Here is a 22,472-nt window from a genome sequence, read left to right as displayed (position 1 = left end):
TCAGGCTATGAAGGCAACATCACCAACCACCCCAGTGGTCAAGTTCTAAACTGACTTTGCTTCGCTCCCACCAGACGCTCTACCTGTAGGCTGCGGTGCAGGTGTCCTTGTATTCCTGGAGCTTCACGCACACCATGTTGAGGAACTGATCCGAGTAGGCACTCAAGTCGTGCATCAGGTTCAGGAGGTCTTGCACTGTCTTCTCCACAATGATTGTGCTCTGGAAAAGAACACGAGAGGACACAGAAGCTTATGAGGGTTCAGACTCAGGTAATGTGTAGGACAAGGAAGGACAACTAAAGGATGTAATCACTTAAGACACCTGAACTTTCCTAGAAGGACATGACATTTAAAACTACTCAACGAATAAAGAAATAAGTATCTTACATAGTGCTGATCCTCCCAAGACCTGAGAAGGTGTTTTTATGGCAGGACACAGCACAGGGAATTTAAAATTGATTTCACGAAATTCTTGGCATTCACAAGATATCTCTCTGTGGCTTTTGAGGAAGAAAATACATATTCAGTTGCAGTCAGATTTATCACACTCAGGGTTCTACTTTCAGATTAGGAATCCATGACGGGCAGCCTGAAGAAAAAGCCTTCCAGGAGTTGTTTTTAAAAGTTTCAAAACCATCAATCTATTAAGGATACCAAATAACATTTGTATTGTGCCTTACAGCTTGCAGAATGTTTTCACATATACAACATATGTTACCCTCACTTGAAACGCACATAATAATGATAATCATGAACACTTACGGATTCTTACAAGTGCAGAGTACGGAACTAGACACTGTACATGCTTTATCTCATTTAATCCTCTCAACAAACCTACCTATCAACTGAATCCCTTAACCATCCCCAGGGTAAAAAGGAGGAAACAGGCTTAGAGAAAGAAAAAGGCAAAGCAGGGACTCCAGACTGCAATCTTTTCACTATACCATTGCGCTTTAGAAACATTTCTCACGAGATCATCGTACTTCTTCTTGTTTTTGTCACTGTAGAAGCAGTGTCCAAATAGATGTGTTTTAAAAGCGAATTAAAGGAATATCCAAGGGAAAAAATAAACCCATCTTTAGAAACTAATAATACTGTGTGGTGAAACAATGCTATATCTAAACAGAGGCATTTTCAATAAATTCTAAATTTTTGCTTAAGAAAAAAAAAAAGAAGGTGGCAAGCCATGCCAGAAAAAAAGAAAAGGTATAATTGTTCAAACCATTTGTTTGTGTCTCTTTCCCAAAGAGCACAATTACACAGGAGTAAATATTAATCACATGCTTAGCATTTTGGAATCCTTCGGTCAATAATTGGTTTGATGAATATGTATTTATTTATATAGAATTCCAGACTGAGCCAGAAAAGTAAACACCAAATTTTTTTTTTTTCCGGTCTGACAGTGACATTTGAAATAACCAAAGGCATTTAATTATGCTTAAATACAGACTCTAGGGTACAGGGTTTTGGTTTTCTTTCTTCTACAGACAAAAAGAATGGACAAAAGTGTACAGCTTTTCTCAACACAGTGGAGGACCAGCTTAAGTTATGAGTTTACACGTATGCGCTTATTTAGGCTTATTTGGTTCTAGAGGTTTCTTCTTTGCCTCTCCTCTCCCTACACCCCAAGTAAAATAATCAGAAGATGAAAAGGAAGGAGCAGTTACATCACGTAGGGAAAACTCCATGGGAAACCAAATTACAGTCTCTATAGAATCCCCACAAATTCAACTTCCTTTTCTGTATTGATTTTAAGATTAAAGCACCGCCGCTTCCCCCTGATCCATAATTCCTTGGTGTTTGTGTGTGAGTGACAGGAATTGATTCCGCTCAGCTACATGGCCCTATGCTGCTATGAAGAATCAAAAATCCTCATCCTGATTAAGAACACAGGATATCCTACCACACGTGGACAGCAATTAATAAAGGAGAGTGGACTCCAGCCATCCTAACAGAGGCCATTTAAAATCTCAAACACTGCAGGGAAGATGAGCACAAGCAGATGGCTCAGATCACTGAGAGAAAGGGCCTGGGTCTATTTCCAACTCTGCTATTGATAATCCACTCTGGGACAGTTTTGGGGAGCGCCGGCCTTTCTGATGGCTCCATCTAGCCTTCTGGACACCAAGGATGACTTGATGGTCCTCTGCTGGCCTTCATCACTCAATTGGTACCTTGGTGCTTGCAGACTTGGACTGTTGCAGGTCATCTCAGGTGTGTTTGTTCCTCCTGATTAGACTATCAACTTCTCAAAAGTGACACCAGTATTCTTTTCTAAAACCTTCAATGTGTTACACAGTAGCTTCCCTCTAGCTATCTATCTTACACATGGCAGTGTTTATGTCAGGGCTACTCTCATAGGTGGGATGCAGGTGGGTGGGAGGGAGGCTTACAAGGGAGTGGATATGTGTACACTTAGAGCTGATTCACACTCTTGTACAGAAGAAACGAACACAACATTGTAAAGCAATTATCCTCCAACTATAAAAACCTTAAATTCAGCCAACTTAAATAAAAAAACAAAACAAAAATAAAATATAACCTTCCCACCCTTCCCTTTCCTCATGTGCTCTGTAATTTCTTAGGATCTTCAGCACAGTACTACTAATCAAAGAAACAGGACTAATACTGTTAACTCATACAAATAATGTGAGGGGTGTCATATATGTGAAGGATGCTAGACACACACATCTTTGCATTTTTGAAGTCTCTCTGGGTGGATTCGGTTTGGTCTGTACTTATCTCAGGACTTTTGGGTGACTAGAATTATGCTGATGTCAGTTGGAGGGGAAGGGGAGGTTGGAAGCACATAGAAATATCCCCTGGAGATAAAGGTTTTGGGGTAAACAGAAAGTTCCTGCAGGGAATGATTAGAATGCCATGGTTTAATTCTAATGGTTGTGCTCAACACAGGGCCTATGTGATGCTATATGATTATATACAATTTTCCAGCTATTTGCTTGATTTACCTTGTCATGGTAGCACTCTGGATAATCAATCACTACATTCTCTTCAAGGAAAATGACACTGTAGTTTGCCAAACGATGGGCATTTTTACAGACGAAAAAGATTGCATTTTCCAAGAATTTATAACAATTTCCAAATCAGTGGCTCTGACAGATAAATACTGAAAATATCAAATGTCTAACAAGGTCAATCCTGTTTTTATTTATTTGATCCCTTTGGCATCACAAATGATTTATTGTCTCATTATTAATTTGGCGATTTGCCAGTGGTGACTATAATGACTTCATCATAAGTAAAACCTTGATTTTATTCATTATAATTGCCATTAAACATATCACACATGATTGATATTTGTTTAAAAATAACTCAATTCTCATTTCTTGCAACCTATTACCAGGTAATAAGTCTGAGCTTGACATGAAAAATGAGAAAAGAAAAAAAAAAAAAATCCCAGGATAGCTGAGGCAAAAAAAAAAAAAAGATTGCTATGAAGAATAAACAACTAAAGTTTCTTACAGGGATATATCAGCAATGTAAAATAAGAAGATGGTATATAAGGATCAGCTCTTTGGTTTTGCACTTAAAATTTTTTTTTTTTATTAGTTGGAGGCCAACCACTTCACAACATTTCAGTGGGTCCTGTCATACATTGACATGAACCAGCCATGGAGTTACATGTATTCCCCACCCCGATCCCCCCTCCTACCTCCCTCTCCACCCGATTCCTCTGGGTCTTCCCAGTGCACCAGGCCCGAGCACTTGTCTCATGCATCCAGCCTGGGCTGGTCATCTGTTTCACTATAGATAATATACATGCTGTTCTTTTGAAACATCCCACCCTCGCCTTCTCCCACAGAGTCCAAAAGTCTGTTCTGTACTTCTGTGTCTCTTTTTCTGTTTTGCATATAGGGTTATCATTACCATCTTTCTAAATTCCATATATATGTGTTAGTATGCTGTAATGATCTTTATCTTTCTGGCTTACTTCACTCTGTATAATGGGCTCCAGTTTCATCCATCTCATTAGAACTGATTCAAATGAATTCCTTTTAACGGCTGAGTAATATTCCATGGTGTATATGTACCACAGCTTCCTTATCCATTCGTCTGCTGATGGACATCTAGGTTGTTTCAATGTCCTGGCTATTATAAACAGTGCTGCAATGAACATTGGGGTGCACGTGTCTCTTTCAGATCTGGTTTCCTCAGTGTGTATGCCCAGAAGTGGGATTGCTGGGTCATATGGCAGTTCTATTTCCAGTTTTTAAGGAATCTCCACACTGTTCTCCATAGCGGCTGTACTAGTTTGCATTCCCACCAACAGTGTAAGAGGGTTCCCTTTTCTCCACACCCTCTCCAGCATTTATTGCTTGTAGACTTTTGGATAGCAGCCATCCTGACTGGCGTGTAATGGTACCTCATTGTGGTTTTGATTTGCATTTCTCAGATGATGAGTGATGTTGAGCATCTTTTCATGTGTTTGTTAGCCATCTGTATGTCTTCTTTGGAGAAATGTCTGTTTAGTTCTTAGGCCCATTGTTTGATTGGGTCATTTATTTTTCTGGAATTGAGCTGCAGGAGTTGCTTGTATATTTTTGAGATTAATCCTTTGTCTGTTGCTTCGTTTGCTATTATTTTCTCCCAATCTGAGGGCTGTCTTTTCACCTTACTTATAGTTTCCTTTGTTGCACTTAAAATTTTTAATGAATGAATAAATGAATAAACATGATTGGATATTAAAGACCTTGTCCACTTAGCCCAAGTCCTAGTGGGGTACAGCAACCAGTAGTAAACTTTTTCTTTTAAATAGGAGTATAGCTGATTTACATTGTTGTGTTAGGTTCAGATGTATGGCAATGTGAATCAGTTATATATATATATACACACATACACATAGCTGCTCTTTTAGATTATTTTCCCATACAGTTCACTACAGAGTATTGAGTAGAGTTCCTTGTGCTACACAGCAGGTTCTTACTACTTACCTGTTTTATATATAGTAGTGTGTATATGTCAATCCCAATCTTTCAGTTTATTCCTCCCCCATTTAACCCCTAAATAACCATAAGCTTGTTTTCTGTACCTGTAACTCTATTTTTGTTTTATAGATAAGTTCATTTGTACCCTTTTAAAAGATTCCATGTATAAACAATATCATGATGTTTGTCTGTCACTTCCTTACTTATAGTCTCTTCCATCACATTACAAAATCCTTTTGATGGGTGACTATACCTTCATATCTCTACTGCCTAGGAGAAGGTATCTGGCACATTGCAGGTGCTCAACAGATGTTTATTAGATGAACTGATGCACACTCAGAACAAAGGGGGTGAAAAGACAGAATAGAATTATAAAGCAGGGTAATGGTTCAAAAGCCTGATTTGGTAACGCTGAATCAGAATATGGTCTCTTTATTACTACATCACTATATCTTAATTCTCATGGTTCTAAAGACTGAAGATCTTAGACTTCTCTATAAAAACACTCCTAATTTCACCTAATTGCTTTATTTTTCTTTAATGACAATCCATAAATATATATACACACACACAACTAAATTGCTAATTTAAAGCTTTAAGATGTATAAATAAATTCTCAACTCAGGAAAAAACAAAAAACTTCAGTGTGGAGAATGTGGTCTCTGTATGTGTGCTGTTTTAGCCCTTGGATCAGGGATGGTTCAGAGATGCTGCAAATAGCCCAGGGTCCTAGGAAACTGCTTTAGGAAGAATTTGAAAGAAAACAGTAAATCCATCTATCATTTCAGACATGCCCCACCACACCCCCTCAGCAAGACACACAGCAATAACTGTGCAGGGAGGGGTTTTTCTAATATTTAATGATGACAATGTTTCTGTTTAGGAGGATATACCCAACTACAAGTTGCCAGATCTCATCATTGCATATTGTCCTTCCAGTTACTATCAGCTCCGAGTTGTTGGTTGTAAACAATAACAACGACAATAATGACAGAAATCTTCTTCCTGGTTTATAATCTATATTTTGGCTTCTGTGATGTTTAAAATAATCTGAAATGGTTTGCTCCTTCAATAAGCTAACTGGTAAAAGACTATGCATCCAAGGAGTTGGTGACTAAGGAATCTGCCACTTCTACACTCTTCCCAATCATGCTTCTATAACCAATCATCCTTATATAACCCATGGGGCCCTTCATGGCATGGCTTCTGTCTACCCCTCCAGCCTCAATATTGCCATTTCCCCCTTGCACTCTAAGATCTGGCTACATGAGGCTGCTTCCATTTTTCCTTCTCATTTCAAGGCTTTGCACTTGCCTATAAAGTTCAGTCCCTTGCCTTCCGTTCCTAGAGCACTTTCTCCTATCCTTCAGGTCTTAGATAAGAACTCCTTTCTGTAGGAAGATTCTTCCTCACGTTCATTAGGTTCTCCTGCTACAAGCACTTAGAACATATTCATCTATATAGTCATCTCTCCTTCCTCTTCTTTTGGTTCTGCTTCTCTGGGGAGCCCAGATTAACACACACTGCAAGGGAGGAGGGGGTACTGATTGGGAGGGACATCTGCTCGGTGGTTACACGCACACATGTTATATCTCAACTCTGAACAATTTATATCCAGCCATTACACAAATGAATAGGCATCCCTTCAAAACTTTGTCTGAGAATACCATATGTAAGCATATAAGGCTTCTATTATAATGATTTTCACTTAGGGTGTATTTTTAAAATGTGAAGATGCAGCAGTATTGTTGGCAATATTATTATAGACCACTGTTATAAATGAGAACTGTTCAGAAGGAACAGAGTTTTGCAGAGAAAGAGCAGAGAATTTAACAAATTGATTAAATAGATACATATTTATTAAGTAAATATTTCTTGTATGCCAAATACTAACCGAACTGTAGGAGATAAAAGATCCAAAGGAGACAAATTTCCTGACTCCAGTAATCTTAGATAGGAGGAAGAGACATCAGCTCAGTTCAGTTCAGTCACTCAGTCGTGTCCGACTCTTTGCAACCCCATGGACTGCAGCATGCCAGGTCTCCCTGTCCATGACCAACTCCCAGAGTTTACTCAAACTCAGGTCCATCGAGTCGGTGATGCCATCCAACCATATCATCCTCTGTTGTCCCCTTCTCCTTCTGCCTTCAATCTTTCCCAGCATCAGGGTCTTTTCAAATAAGTCAGTTCTTCACATAAGGTGGCCAAAGTATTGGAGTTTCAGCTTCAACATCAGTCCTTCCAATGAATATTCAGGATTGATTTATTTTAGGATGGACAGGTTGGATCTCCTTGCAGTCCAAGGGACTCTCAAGAGTCTTCTCCAACACCACAGTTCAAAAGCATCAATTCTTTGGTGCTCAGCTTGCTTTATAGTCCAGTTCTCACATCCATACATGATCACTGGAAAAACCATAGCCTTGACTAAATGGATCTTTGTTGGCAAAGTAATGTCTCTGCCTTTTAATATGCAGTCTAGGTTGGTCATAACTTTCCTTCCAAGGAGTAAGTGTCCTTTAATTTCATGGCTGCAGTCACCATCTGCATTGATTTTGGAGCCCCAAAAAATAAAGTCTGGCACTGTTTCCATTGTTTCCCCATCTATTTGCCATGAAGTGATGGGACCGGATGACATGATCTTAGTTTCCTGAATATTGAGCTTTAAGCCAACTTTTTCATTCTCCTCTTCCACTTTCATCAAGAGGCTTTTTAGTTCATCTTCACTTTCTGCCATTAGGGTGGTGTCATCTGCATATCTGAGGTTATTGATATTTCTCCCGGCAATCTTGATTCCAGCTTGTGCTTCCTCCAGCCCAGCGTTTCTCATGATGTACTCTGCATATAAGTTAAATAAGCAGGGTGACTATATACAGCCCTGATGTACTCCTTTTCCTATTTGGAACCAGTCTGTTGTTCCATGTCCAGTTCTATCTGTTGCTTCCTGACCTGCATACGGATTTCTCAGGAGGCAGGTCCGGTGGTCTGGTGTTCCCATCTCTTTCAGAGTCTTCCACAGGAGGTGGAAGGTCGCAAATATGGACAATACAGTGTCATAGACACTGCTACCCTGGGCATCTGTATAAAGGACAGCAGAGGCACAGAGGAGGAAAGAGTTCACTGGACTAGGGTAAAAGGGGTGGAAGAAATCCTGAGAAAGAGGAAGTTAAAATTGAACTGAGTCCAGAAAGATAAAGAGCAACTTGTCAATTGACAAAGAAGGCAGGAGAAACACTTATGGTGGACGCAATAGCATAAACAGGAAATGGTGTGGAATTCTGGGAACTGCACGTGGTTCCTCATGGCTGGGGTGAGCGTGTGCCGTGTTTATGCATACTGGGAAGGCAGGCAGAGAGAGGACCCAGAAGCTAGATCCTGGAGGCCTTTTTACAACACATACAAACATGGTATCTAAATATTTTGAATATTCCTTCTCCAGCAGGAAAATACAACAAATTAATCCCAATTGATGTCACTAGTCACTAGATGATCCACTTCAAGTGTAGGAAGACAATTTCAAAATGCTCCATTCCACTGTTCAGAAAAGAAAAACATATAACCAAAAGGGAAATATGTTCTGAGTTCTGGCAGCCTCAAGAGTCAGGTAGAATTTATAAGTAGGCTTAAACAAAGAAAATATAAGGTTAAATTCTGGGCAATCGAAAATACTATATCCCTGTAGAAGTCACAAAAGTGCTCATAAAATTTATCTGCCAAGTAAAAACTTGAAATACATATGATGTAAATTACTAATAATACTTATTTTTTAACATTTTGAATAGAGGATCATTTATGGTTGAATACAATCTGTGCCTAACATTATAAGCACAGCTGGCTTTTTATGAGGTTTATTTAGGGGGTTGTGATTTCATATTCAGAACAAAACAAATAGCAGGCAAGGGGAAAGAAGTGTGGAATAGTTGTGCTTAATTAGACTGTGAGATCCCAGGGGGCATCTTTGTTTCCTGAGCTAACACTAGATAACAAAGGAATACTTGTTGACTTATATACTTCAAATCAATGTTAACTCTGTGGCCTGGTTATCAATTCCCCTTAGTGCGTAATGGAACCCACAGAGGCAAAATAATCAACAACAGATGAGCATTAGCACTTGCAAGAAGTATCCCCAAGTCTGCCCTCCCCTCTAAACACAAACATATTTCAAAGGTTACTATTCTGCCAACTACCTAGTGCTACATGTTAGGATGGTCACAGAACTATCATAGTAACAAAATTAGCAGCTACAGTACTTCATTTTTGTCAAGCAATGTTCTTGGTATAAAGCATGGTCTCTTTTCAAAGGGGTGATGACTGTCTACTTGGGATAATATCATTCAGAAGAAGAAATGAGCGGCATTCCAAGAGATGAAATTAAGTGTGAAAGACAATGGAGGAGGAGTCAGGCAGCCTGAACTGGGACCTGGAGGATGGGTCAGGTTGGATACATGGAAAGGAGGAGGTGAGATATTTCAGGCTAGAGAAACGGGGTTGCAAAGGCTGGGAAGGAGGACTGAGCTGGTCTCAAATAGCAAAGAGAAGTCAAGGGTGGTTGGAGAAAGGTTGACCAGACAGGGGAGAACCAGTTTGTGGAAAGCCTGAATGACAAGCTGAAGGCCTTTTCCTGCAGATGGAGAGAAAGAGGGCAGTGTATTAGACAGTGAAGCCCAGAAACTTAATTATAGTGCCAAAAGCAACTTGCTGTCCACAGTCTAATTCTCCCTGGTGGCTCAGATGGTAAAGCGTCCGTCTACAATGCGGGAGACCCGGGTTCGATCCCTGGGTGGGGAAGATCTCCTGGAGAAGGAATTGGCAACCCACTCCAGTATTCTTGCCTGGAAAATCCCATGGATGGAGGAGCCTGATAGGCTAGAGTCCATGGGGTCGCAAAGAGTCAGACGCGACTGAGCGACTTCACTTACTTACTTACTTACTTAAGCTACATTACAATTATGGTCCCAGATGGAATCTTAGTTTGGAAAAGCCAGTTGTGAAGAACAGCTTTGTAACATTTGGGAAATTTAAAAACAGACTAGATATTATATGACACTAAGAATTTACTGCTAATGTTGAAAACAGTGACAATGTTATTTTGATAAGAAAATGCTCTTGCTCTGTAAAGTAGTATTAAAGTATTTTGGTATAAAACAGTTTGAAATCTTGGCTTACACAACTAGAAAACCAGATGAGATACATGAAGCAATAGCTTTCAGATACCGGAGAAGGAAAATGCATGAAGTGAGCCCTACGGCCACCCCAGCTGGCATTTCCAGGCCATAATGCAGGAAGGTGGTAGCTAAACAGAGCCTGGAAGTCTTGCTGAGTTGAGGAGACAGAACTTGGAGGTTTAGAACATCAAGGAAGCTTGATGGGGCAAAATACTGGGAAGGCAGGGGCTGCACAGAGAAAGAGGGGAAGGAGGGAGGAGGGAAGAAAAGAGAAAGAGACAGGGAGAAAGTTGGAGGGGGGAGGAAGGGAGAAACAGAGAGAGATCTCTGTAGATCATCAAGAAAAGTCCTCTCAGTGTGGGGGAAAAGGAACCCTCCTACACTGTTGATGGGAATGTAAGGTGGTGCAACCACTATGGAAAACAGGGACTTATCCAATGAGTCGTCTGTGGCATCAGATGACCAAAATACTGGAGCTTCAGTATCAGTCCTTCCAACGAGTATTCAGGGTTGATCTCCCGTAAGATTGACTGGTTTGATTTCCTTGCTGTCCAAACGACTTTCAGGAGTCTTCTCCAGCACCTCAGTTCAAACGCATCAATTCTTTGGTGCTCTGCCTTCTTTATGGTCCAGCTCTCACAACCGTACGTGACCACTGGGAAGACCATAACTTTGTCTATATGGACGTTTGTTGGCACACAAACTGTGCTTTTCAACACACTGTCTAGGTTTGTCATAGCTTTCCTGCCAATAAGCAGTTGTCTTCTTTTTTTTTTTTTCTTAGCAGTTGTCTTCCAATTTCATCGCTGCAGTCACTATCCACAATGATTTTAGAGCCCAAGAAGAGGAAATCTGTCACTACTTCCACCTTTTCCCCTTCTATTTACCATGAACTAATGGAGCCAGATGCCATGATATTAGTTTTTTTTAAATTAAATTTTAAGCTAACTTTTTCACTCTCCTCCTTCACCCTCATCAAGAGACTCTTTAGCTCCTCTTCACTTTCTGCCATTAGAGTGGTATCACCTAATACCACTGGAGGAAATAGCAAAACACCCCAGTATACTTGCAGTGAGAACCTCATGACCTGTATAAAAGGACAAAAAGATATGACACTAAAAGATGAGTCTCCCAGGTCGGAAGGTGTCCAATACGCTACTGGGGAAGAGAGGAGGAGAACTACTAGTAGACCCAGAAAGAATGACGTGGCCAGGCCGAAGCGGAAATGACACTCAGTTGTGGATGTGTCTGGTAATGAAAGCAAAACCAGATGCTGCAAAAAACAGTATTGCATAGGAACTTGGAATGTTAGGTCCATGAATCAAGGTAAATTGGACTTGGTCAAGCATGAGATGCTAAGAATAAACATCAGCATCATAGGAATCAGTGAACTAAAATGGACAGGAATGGGTGAATTTAATTCAGATGACCATTATATCTACTACTGTGGGCAAGAATCTCAAAGAAGAAACGGAGTAGCCCTCACAATTAACAAAAGAGTTCAAAATGCAGTACTTGGGTTCAACCTCAAAAATGACAGAATGATCTTGTTTTGTTTCCAAGGCAAGCCATTCAATATCACTGTAATTCAAGTCTATCCCCCTACCACTGATGCTGAGGAACTACCATATAATCCAGCAATCCCACTCCTGGCATACCCCCAGACAAAAATATTATTCAAAAAGATATATGCACCCCTATGTTCATAGCAGCACTATTCACAATAGCGAAGACATAGGAACAACCTAAGCAGTCTACAAATGAATGGATAAAGAAGATGTGGTACATATATACAAATGGAATACTACTCAACCATAAAAACTTATGAAATAATGCCATTTGCAGCACGGCAAATGGACCTAGAGATTGTCATACTAAATGAAGTAAGTCAGGCAGAGAAAGGCACATATCACATGATATCCCTTATATGTGGAATCTAAAACACGGCACAAATGCACCTACCTTAAAGAAAAAACAGACTCATAAACTGAGAGAACAGATTTGTGGTTGCCAAGGACTGGGAGGAGTGAGAGAGATGGACTGGGAGTTTGGAGTTAGCTGATGCAAACTATTAGGAAGGAAAAACAAGAAAATCCTACTGTATAGCACACAGAACTATTCAGTCTGCTAGGATAAACCATAATCAAAAAGAATATAAAGAATGCATGTATGTATATAACTGAGTCACTTTCCTGTATAGCAGAAATTAGGACAACATTGTAAATCAACTATACTTCAATAAAATTTAAAAAAAGTTTTCAAAAAAAATAAAGGGGAAACAAAAAGAGTCCCCTCAAATTTTTCAGTTCAGTTCAGTTCAGTCGCTCAGTCATGTCTGACTCTTTGTGACTACATGGACTGTAGCAGGCCAGGCTTCCCTCTTCATCACCAAATCCTGGAGCTTACTCAAACTCATGTCTATCTAGTCAGTGATGCCATCCAACCATCTAATCCTCTGTTGTCCCCTTCTCCTCCTGCCTTCAATCTTTCCCATAAGCAGGGCCTTCCAATGAGTCAGTTCTGCACATCAGGTGGCCAAGGTATTGGGAGTGAAGCTGATTCAGCTTCAGCATCAGTCCTTCCAATGAATATGCAAGACTCATTTCCTTTAGAATTGACTGGTTGGATCTCCTTGCAGTCCAAGGGACTCTCAAAAGAGTCTTCTTCAACACCACAGTTCAAAAGCATCAATTCTTCAGCGCTCAACTTTCTTTATAGTCCAACTCTCACATCCATACATGACTACTGGAAAAACCATATCTTTGACTAGACAGACCTTTGTCAGCAAAGTAGTGTCTCTGCTTTTTAATATGCTGTCTCGGTTGGTCATAACTTTTCTTCCAAGGAGCAAGTGTCTTTTAATTTCATGGCTGCAGTCACCATCTGCAGTGACTTTGGAGCCCCAAAAAATAAAGTCTATCACTGTTTCCATTGTTCCCCCATCTATTTGCCATGAAGTGATGGGACCAGATGCCATGATCTTAGTTTTCTGAATCTTTGGCTGAGTAGTAATCTTTGCCTGTGTGGCTGGAACTCCCAAGGTTGGTGAACAAACTACCTGTAAAGAGCAGGTAGAACTCCCAGAGTTCACACAGCAGCAGGAATGGTTCATGTTCTCACCAGCTAGAGTGGAAGGATCTCCCTATAGACAGGGAATCTGTTTGAATTCTCAGAAAGGTACTGCCACAGTAGTGGGACAAGTTATTTTTAGACTAAAGATTGCCGTGGACATGTATAACAAAGCCTAAAAGTAAAGCTTGAAATAACTGATCAATTCTATGTCACTAAAATGTGTCTTAAACAAAGCTCAATAATATTTAAAAGACTACAGCAAAATCTATCATCCAATGATGTACAGATGATAGATGCTGGGAAAGATTAAAAGTGGGAGGAGAAGGGGACAACAGAGGATGAGATGGTTGGATGGCATCACTGACTCAATGGATATGAGTTTGAGTAAACTCTGGGAGTTGGTGATGGACAGGGAGGCCTGGTGTGCTGCGGTCCATAGGGTCGCAAAGACTCGGACATGACTGAGTGACTGAACTGGACTGAATGATGTATCAAAATTACATGTCCAGCATCCAATCATTTCCCAGGTGGCACTAGTGGTAAAGAATAAACCTGCCAATGGAGGAGACACACGAGATGCAGGTTTGATCCCTGGCTCAGGAAGGTCCCCTGCAGGAGGGCATGGCATCCCCTTCTAGTATTCTTGCCTGGAGAATCCCATGGACAGAGGAGCCTGGTGGGCTACACTTCATAGGGTCGCAAAGAGTCAGACACAACTGAAGTGACTTAGCACAGATGTACACATCTAATCAAAAATTACCTGGCTTGCAAAAGAGTGGGAAAATACATATGAGGGGAAAAGTAAGAGAAACAGAACCGGAAAGAACACAGATAACAGAATAAGCAGACAAGGAAAAAGATGCAATAGCCATTATAAATATGCTCCTATACTCAAGAGCATAAAAGAAAAATATGAACATGACAAGGAGAGAAATGGAAGACATGGCAATAGAAACTATCCAAAATAAAACACAGAAGGAAAAAAGATGAAAACAAGATCAAGTATAACCTAATATACATGCAACTGAAGTTCCCGAAGGAGGTGGCAGGGCAGAAAAAAATAATGGCTGAAAAATTTCCAAATTTGATGTAAACTACAAGCCCACAGATCCAAGAAGCTCAACAAACATAAAAGAGATGACAAAAACTATTGGGAGGCCCTTTACAATCAAATTACTGAATATTAAGGATAAATAGAAAAATCTTAAAAACATCAAGAAAAAGAAAGGAAATGAGATTTGCAAGGAAGTCTTTGGATTCCCATTTCAATGTTCTCTTTACTGCCCCACACGCTGACTTCTCCTGGGGGAAATGGTGTTAGACGAGGATGGACTTGACTGGCACAGTGGGACTGACTGAAGCTCTGGTGGTAGTGTAGGTGGCTTGGGCAGTGGTGGTAAGAAGAAAAGAAGATTCAACAGAGAAAAAGAGAGGGACAAAGACAAAATAATCAAGAAAACAAGCATGAGGAAAGCTAAGGTAGAAGAATTTCAAAGAAGAGGAGTAGTGTAAGGGCGTCCGACTTTTAAGAAACCAACCACTCACAAATCCTCCAATGCAGCAGAGAAAGTGACAGTCGCTCAGTCGTGTCCAACTCGTTGCGGCCCCAAGGACTATACAGTCCATGGAATTGTCCAGGCCAGAATACTAGAGTGGGTAGCCTCTCCCTTCTCCAGGGGATCTTCCCAACCCAGGGACTGAACCCAGGTCTCCTGCATTGCAGGCAGATTCTTTACCAGCTGAGCCACAAGGGAAGCCCAAGAATACTGGAGTGGGTAACTGATCCCTTCTCCAGCGGATCTTCCTGACCCAGGAATCGAACTGGGGTCTCCCACATTACAGGCATATTCTTTACCAACTGAACTATCAGGGAAGCTCTAATGGAGCAGTAAGAAACTTCAATAGAAGGCCTAATCTGGGTAATAGTCTTCCCAGGAATGTTATTTCCCTGCTGTACATTTCTAAATGTTCTCTTTCTGTTCAGAGGGCCCAATATGATTCCATGCTCTACACTCTAGTTATATATACATTTAAAAAAACCAAAACATTCTTCTCCTTAATGCAACTAATACAAGTTCTTCTTTTTTTTATAGGTAATTTACTCAAAGAAAAAATGAATAACAGTAAGCCACATAAAAGTAAAAAGGCGTGCTCGCTTCGGCAGCACATATACTAAAATTGGAACGATACAGAGAAGATTAGCATGGCCCCTGTGCAAGGATGACATGCAAATTTGTGAAGCGTTCCATGTATTTAAGACAGCCCTCAGACTGGGAGAAAATAATAGCAAACGAAGCAACAGACAAAGGATTAATCTCAAAAATATACAAGCAACTCCTGCAGCTCAATTCCAGAAAAATAAATGACCCAATCAAAAAATGGGCCTAAGAACTAAACAGACATTTCTCCAAAGAAGACATACAGATGGCTAACAAACACATGAAAAGATGCTCAACATCACTCATCATCAGAGAAATGCAAATCAAAACCACAATGAGGTACCATTACACGCCAGTCAGGATGGCTGCTATCCAAAAGTCTACAAGCAATAAATGCTGGAGAGGGTGTGGAGAAAAGGGAACCCTCTTACTCTGTTGGTGGGAATGCAAACTAGTATAGCCGCTATGGAGAACACTGTGGAGATTCCTTAAAAAACTGGAAATAGAACTGCCATATGACCCAGCAATACCACTTCTGGGCATACACACTGAGGAAACCAGATTTGAAAGAGACATGTGCACCCCAATGTTCATCGCAGCACTGTTTATAATAGCCAGGACATGGAAGCAACCTAGACGCCCATCAGTAGACGAATGGATAAGGAAGCTGTGGTACATATACACCATGGAATATTACTCAGCCGTTAAAAAGAATTCATTTGAATCAGTTCTAATGAGATGGATGAAACTGGAGCCCATTATACAGAGTGAAGTAAGCCAGAAAGATAAAGAACATTACAGTATACTAACACATATATATGGAATTTAGAAAGATCGTAACGATAACCCCATATGCAAAACAGAAAAAGAGATACAGATGTACAGAACAGACTTTTGGACTCTGTGGGAGAAGGCGAGGGTGGGATATTTCGAGAGAACAGCATCGAAACATGTATATTATCTATAGTGAAACAGATCACCAGCCCAGGTTGGATGCATGAGACAAGTGCTCGGGCCTGGTGCACTGGGAAGACCCAGAGGGACTGGGTAGAGAGGGAGGTGGGAGGGGGGATCGGGATGGGGAATACATGTAAATCCATGGCTGATTCATGTCAATGAATGGGTCATGACAAGACCCACTGCGGTATTGTAAAGTGATTAGCCTCCAACTAATAAAAATAAATGAAAAAAAAAAAAGTAAAAAGGCATGACAAAGAACAAATACAGACAAGACTATAGAAAACACATACTCAAAGATAATAAAATTCTGGCCACTACTTGACTAGATTAATGAAGATAAAATATATGTTTCCTTTTTATTTTGGATACACTGGCAAAGATAAGTAGCATGTGTATTATAATATAAAAGCAAATGTTAGAATGAGCTACCTACTCATCATCCATCAACCCATCCAACACTTAATGAGCACCTACTATGCATTACCTCATTTAACTCTCTATATATTTATATAATATGTATTTACTATCTATAGGAAGAGTACTATTATCTCTATTTGGTAATTGTGTGCTGTGGTCAATTGCTCAGTTGTGTCTAACTCTTTGAGACCCCACAGACTATAGCCCACCAGGCTCCTCTGTCCATGGGACTTTCCAGGCAAGAATACTGGAGCGGGTTGCCATTTCCTCCTCCAGGGGATTTTCCCCACCCAGGGATCAAAACTTCATCTTCTGCATTCGCAGGCAAATACTTTACCCACTGTGCCTGGGAAGCCCATTTGATAGTTGGGGAAACCAAATACTAAGAGATCAAATTGTTTAAGGTCACACAACTAGAAAGCTTTGGTTCCAGCCAGGCAGCCTGAATCTGCAGTTGCTAAAGAAATCCAGATACAGTCAGTGATGAGTTAATCTTTCCAGGCAGTCCACGGTGTCCAGCACAAGCATGCAAAGTGCATGAGGACTGATTATGGAAGGTTCTTATGACCTTCAGATGAAGCGTCAGTGTTGTGACTGGAGAGACCATAACTGGTCTACAGGAAGCTGTGAAGGAGCTCAGCAAGCAGACAGGATGGAGTCAGGGTGGGAAGTGAAGACTGGAGACTCCTGGTCCCAGACTCTCCTGGCTAACTTGCCATCTGGAAGGACAGGTCACTCCAATGCCAGCAGCCAAGAGACACTTCGGGGACAATGTTAAGCCAGCAAGAGGTCTAAGCTTTCAATGCTTTCCTTATACCCCACCCTCTTACATCACCCAGAACTGATAACTGAGACAAAAGGTTTAGACAGAAGGACACAAGACTGCCAGACAGGCTCAGACTAGTAATTCAAACTGTCTCAAACTTATCTTTCTGGAGATTATATTGTCACATAATTTTCCATGCCCTGCCAACATCATCACTGTCGCATTTTCTAACACCCCTTTTCCTGAGAACTCGGAGTACTGCATAAATATCTCAATCAATATCCCAACAGATTGTGAGAAAGTAGAGCAGTCGTGACCATCCCTATGTTTTAGCAAGTCTAACACTTAAAGCAGTTTCAAGGAACAAGTATAACAGTTCGAAAGAGGTTTGTAAAGAACTCTAGAACACCAAGTTGCCACCAAAGGTGGTCCTAAATGCTTGCATGTGGCTATGTTTTTCAAATTCTTTTTCGACTCAGACTACTTTCTGTCAAGTTGCAAAGCATCTGTATTCACAGAAACCCCTTTCTTGATGTAGTGGTGCCATTCAAGTGTATTATGTGATTATTTTGTCCTCTTGAAGATTACATGTCCTCAGTCACTCCATTTAGTGCCAACACACAGAAACCTGGAAATTCACAGAGCAGAACCTTTATAATTCTTTTTTCTAGTAAAGGCAAGGCCTCTGCAGTAGGAAGTTCCAATGACCCACGGTGGGGCACAATGCATTAGGGAAGAGCTACAAACCTATAAATCAACATGTCAGAGGAGGAAGTCCAGCTGATCCCAGTGGGAAATGCATGCTACACACACATTTGTTCCACTCTCTGCAGGCTCACCTGTCTTCGGTGGCTCACACCATATAATCATCAATTATGCTGACAAGTTTCCCTCCAAATCGTTTCAGCCTCAGTTACTCAGGCCCCTCAGAGGTGAGAGCTGGAGCCCTCCGAGGAGGAGAATGAGAAGGGAGCTCAGCTTTCAGGAAAATAGAACATATGGGATTATTTGGGGGGAGAGAGTGTGCAAGGAAGCGTGCGAGCGTGCACACGCAAGGGGAAATCTGTTCAAGGGTAAAGACCCAACTCGGTTATGACTCATACTGGGAGGGCCAATACAATTTGAGAAGAGCTCATGAATTTAAAAAACTAGATCTGGTTTTTGACAAAAACTGGCTGTTTTATGTCCAGCATTCTAGCTCATTCTATAAAGTTAACTGCTCTACGTGACCTGTGCATGCTGAGCAAAAGAGTATGAAGGTCTTCCCTGGTGGCTCAGCTGGTAAAGAATCCACACGCAATGGAGGAGATGCAGGTTTAATCCCTGGGTTGGGAAGATCCCTGGAGAAGGAAGTGGCAACCCACTCCAGTATTCTTGTCTGGGAAATCCAATGGACAGAGGAGCCTGGGGGGCTACAGTCCACGGGGTCACAGGGGTTGGGCACTAGCAACTAAACCACCATCACCAGAACAACATGAACCACTGGGCAAAAATCAAATCACTAGACATCAGGAGACCTGAGTTCCAAACATGGTTATACATGGTTCCAACTTCCCTTTGGGAAGTTGAACAAGATACTCGCTCTTTCTTCATTGGCAAAGGCTGTGATAATCTTCATGACCCATGTTGACATCTTCAGCCTGCCCACCATAAAGCTGATTTCAGCTTTACCTCTTTTCCCCAAGTTTAGGAGGTGACTCATATACATTTATCCTAGATTTTAGTTATCAAGGCACATGATCTGTGCCTATATGAGATGAGAAATTTCACAATGCATCTGATGAACTCAACTCATGGCATTCTGCCAAAGTCTGCATGGAAGGAGCAATAACAGAATCACCCACACACACTGCCCAGGGAAGCAGCTTTCTCCTGAGACCAAAAACAATTAGTGGCTAGAAATCGGAATACTGAAGCTTTGACGTGTCTCCTTCTATGAGAATTTCTTCACACAGGAAACACCCACATCACTGGCAAAGATACAGCCAGCACTTAAGTACATGATAATTTATAGACTTTAGGATATCCCCAGCCAGGAAACATAAATGGACCGACATAGATTCAACTTTTGATGGTGCCAAGCTACGAGGCTTTAAACAGAACCAAAAGAGATCACCTACACTATCACTGTTTTTACAGAAGTATGATAAAAGTACGAATGCTTTAACAGCAAAAAAAATAGAGGAGGAAAAAAATATCAGAAAAAAGGACAGTTCTTTCCCCAAAAGTAAACTTAAAAATCTCTCTCTTGCACCTACCCACATCACACCCACCTACACCCACCTTTACCCTCGCCCCCATCACCACCCCCACTATGCTGGTTTTACTTTATCCATTCTCTGTGGATCCCACTTTGGGCTGACTCAGCCGGGTTGGTAGATTGGGCTTTGGAACTACAGCTCTGTGAGGGAGGGGTTAGGTATCATTAACAGCGTCCATGTTTTACAGATCACTCTGCCTGGTGAGACAAAAGTGCCAAGGACAACGTTCAACTGCTGTGACTGTTTTCACCTGTAGGGGTGAGGGGATGGGTGGTCATCATTCCGCCAAAACAGGATTTTGTCTTTACCCTGGAGTCTCTTATTAGATGAAGGAGAACAGAGACAGGTTCACATGTTTTAAAAATTAAGAGAAATTAAGCACACAAAGATTCAGCTGTCAAGATTTTATCTTCAAGTTGTAAGCATAACATTTTTTACAATACGAAATTAACACAAAACTCAAATGTACTAAATGGAATAATAAACTTGTTCAACAGCCTCTTATTGTGGGTAACTCAGGAGGTACTTTAAGAACAGGCAGATATAATTTGGAAAGAAAACTCTAATGATTCATAAAATTACCACTGTTCCCATGTAACTGAAAACAATAGAGCCTACCACAAAATACAGAGCATTCAAATCATTTTAATGGTTTCTCATTTTTTTTTCTTTTAAACTCTCTGCTCCTTTTATCACTAAGATTTTTTTTTTTTTAATGAAAAGTGGAATGTCCCTGCTGCCCATTTTCTTCCTTTATTATTTCCTTTTTGTTCTAAAAATGAGGGTAAAATTAAGTGCTTAGATCACTCGAGATTTCCAGATGGTCAGACAAACGAGTATGGGGCGTCTGGGCTTGCGTTTTTCACAAGATACGGACGGACATCTCCCATTCAGGCTCCAAGGCTCTTGTTCAATACAAATCTGATTTAGCCTAAGTACCTTCAGTGCGTGACAACCAAATTTCCACACAGGATGAAGGGGCAAAATTGGTTTCACTGCTTAAATTAAAATGGGAAATTTCTATGCATTACACAGTATCCCTTAATTTTCTTGGTGTGTATATCTAAAATAGACATTTGTATACTTTAATCTTTGCATATTATTCTGAAATGTGACTGTTTTTCTTCCTATTTGTCTCCCCTCTCGAGCACCACCTTTTCTCCAGGTTGTTTCATTAAAGTGAAAGACACTCAGTCATGTCCAACTCTTTGTGACCCCATGGACTGAGTTCTCCAAGCCAGAATACTGGAGTGGGTAGCCATTCCCTTCTCCAGGGGATCTTCCCAACTCAGGAATTGAACCAGGGTCTCCTGCAGTGCAGGCAGATTCTTTACTAGTTGAGCTACAAGGGAAGCCCTTTTCATTAAGGCTTTTCCTAGTTCCCTGGAGCTACTAATCCTGTGTTACAACCCCAGGCCATTCTTCTTCTTTTACCCTTGGATGTTTCTTTCGCTATTCTCTTTTCTCTCTTAAACTATCTACCATACAATAAGCCTGTGGGTTAAGGATGGAGAGCAACTGGAAGTGTTTAGTTTCTTAAATAAATACACATATATTGTTTACAATATGCCAGGCATTATTCTAGGTGCTTTTAAGAGTATTAATTCATTTAATCCCCAGAGTAACTCTACGAGGCAGATACTACTATGAATTCCACCTGACAGATGATGAAATCGAGGCACAAAGCCCAGGGTAACACAACCAGTGAACGGTGGAGCCTGATTGGAAGGACTGATGCTGAAGCTGAAGCTCCAATACTTTGGCCACCTGATGCGAAAAACTGGCTCACTGGAAAAGACCTTGATGCTGGGAAAGACTGAAGGCGGGAGGAGAAGAGGACGACAGAGGATGAGATGGTTGGATGGCATCACCGACTCAGTGGACATGAGTTTGGGTAAACTCTGGGATTTAGTGATGGACAGGGAGGCCTGGCGTGCTCCAGTCCTTGGGGTCACAAAGAGTTGGACACGACTGAGCGACTGAACTGAACTGATGTGGGGCCAGTCAGTCTGGCACCAGAGCCCTTGCTCATAAGAATAAGGAGGAGGAAGAAGAAGGGGGAAGGATAGAAGGAGGAAGGATGCTGGAAAACAGGAAGAATGAGAGAAATGAACGACTGATTCATTGGGAATGAGAAGGAAGGAGGAAAGGGCAGCTTAGAAGTAGCCATGGAGTCACTCTAAAAATTGGGCTTGATGTTCTCAGGAACCTGGAGCAAAGACATGTAAGGTGGGCATGACCACGTTGGTGGAGGAGTGTTGCCATCGTGAAGATAAATGGTAACTGAAGTGGCTCAAGATCATCAGTGCCCAGAATGCTGGCAGCAGTGGACGAGAACAGCATGAGGGGTCATGTGCTGGCCAGAGGTTAGTAGCCTGGTGGCTCAGACGGTAAAGGGTCTGTCTGCAGTGCAGGAGACACGGGTTCGATCCCGGGGTTGGGAAGATCCCCTGGAGAAGGAAATGGCAGTCCACTCCAGTACTCTTGCCTGGAAAATCCCATGGATGGAGGAGCCTGGTAGGCTAGCGTCCATGGGCTCACAAAGAGCCAGACATGCCTGAGCGACTTCACTTTCACTTTTTCTTTCTTTAGGGAGCTGAGGGAGTCCTGATTTGTAATGTTTGATGGTTTCCACTTGTAGACACTCCCGCCACAGCATATCTCAAGCTTCCAATGTGATGTCTCTGAACTCAGAGGTGGGAAGAGATGCACAGTAACATACCTGGTAA

The 22,472-nt window shown here is 41.3% G+C and overlaps 1 protein-coding gene and 2 non-coding genes across 4 annotated transcripts in view; 2 read left to right on the top strand and 1 right to left on the bottom strand.

Annotated features, from left to right (window-relative positions):
- The window catches only part of EXOC4 (exocyst complex component 4), an 811,527-nt gene that overhangs the window by 169,612 nt on the left and 619,443 nt on the right, over positions 1 to 22,472 (bottom strand). For both annotated transcript variants that reach the window (XM_043871686.1, XM_043871687.1), the window contains exon 12: positions 84 to 220. In XM_043871686.1, coding sequence (XP_043727621.1) covers positions 84 to 220 — 137 coding nt within the window. The remainder of the gene's footprint in view (positions 1 to 83; positions 221 to 22,472) is intronic.
- On the top strand, positions 9,660 to 9,731 carry TRNAC-ACA. Its single transcript has one exon. It is a non-coding gene; the product is annotated as a tRNA-Cys (tRNA).
- On the top strand, positions 15,329 to 15,435 carry LOC122674940. Its single transcript, XR_006335103.1, has one exon. It is a non-coding gene; the product is annotated as a U6 spliceosomal RNA (small nuclear RNA).

This window comes from Cervus elaphus, chromosome 18 (assembly GCF_910594005.1).
Source record: "Cervus elaphus chromosome 18, mCerEla1.1, whole genome shotgun sequence".
Lineage (NCBI taxonomy): Eukaryota > Metazoa > Chordata > Mammalia > Artiodactyla > Cervidae > Cervus > Cervus elaphus.
Note: the sequence above shows the minus strand (reverse complement) of the source record. Positions and strands in the feature narration are given on the sequence as shown.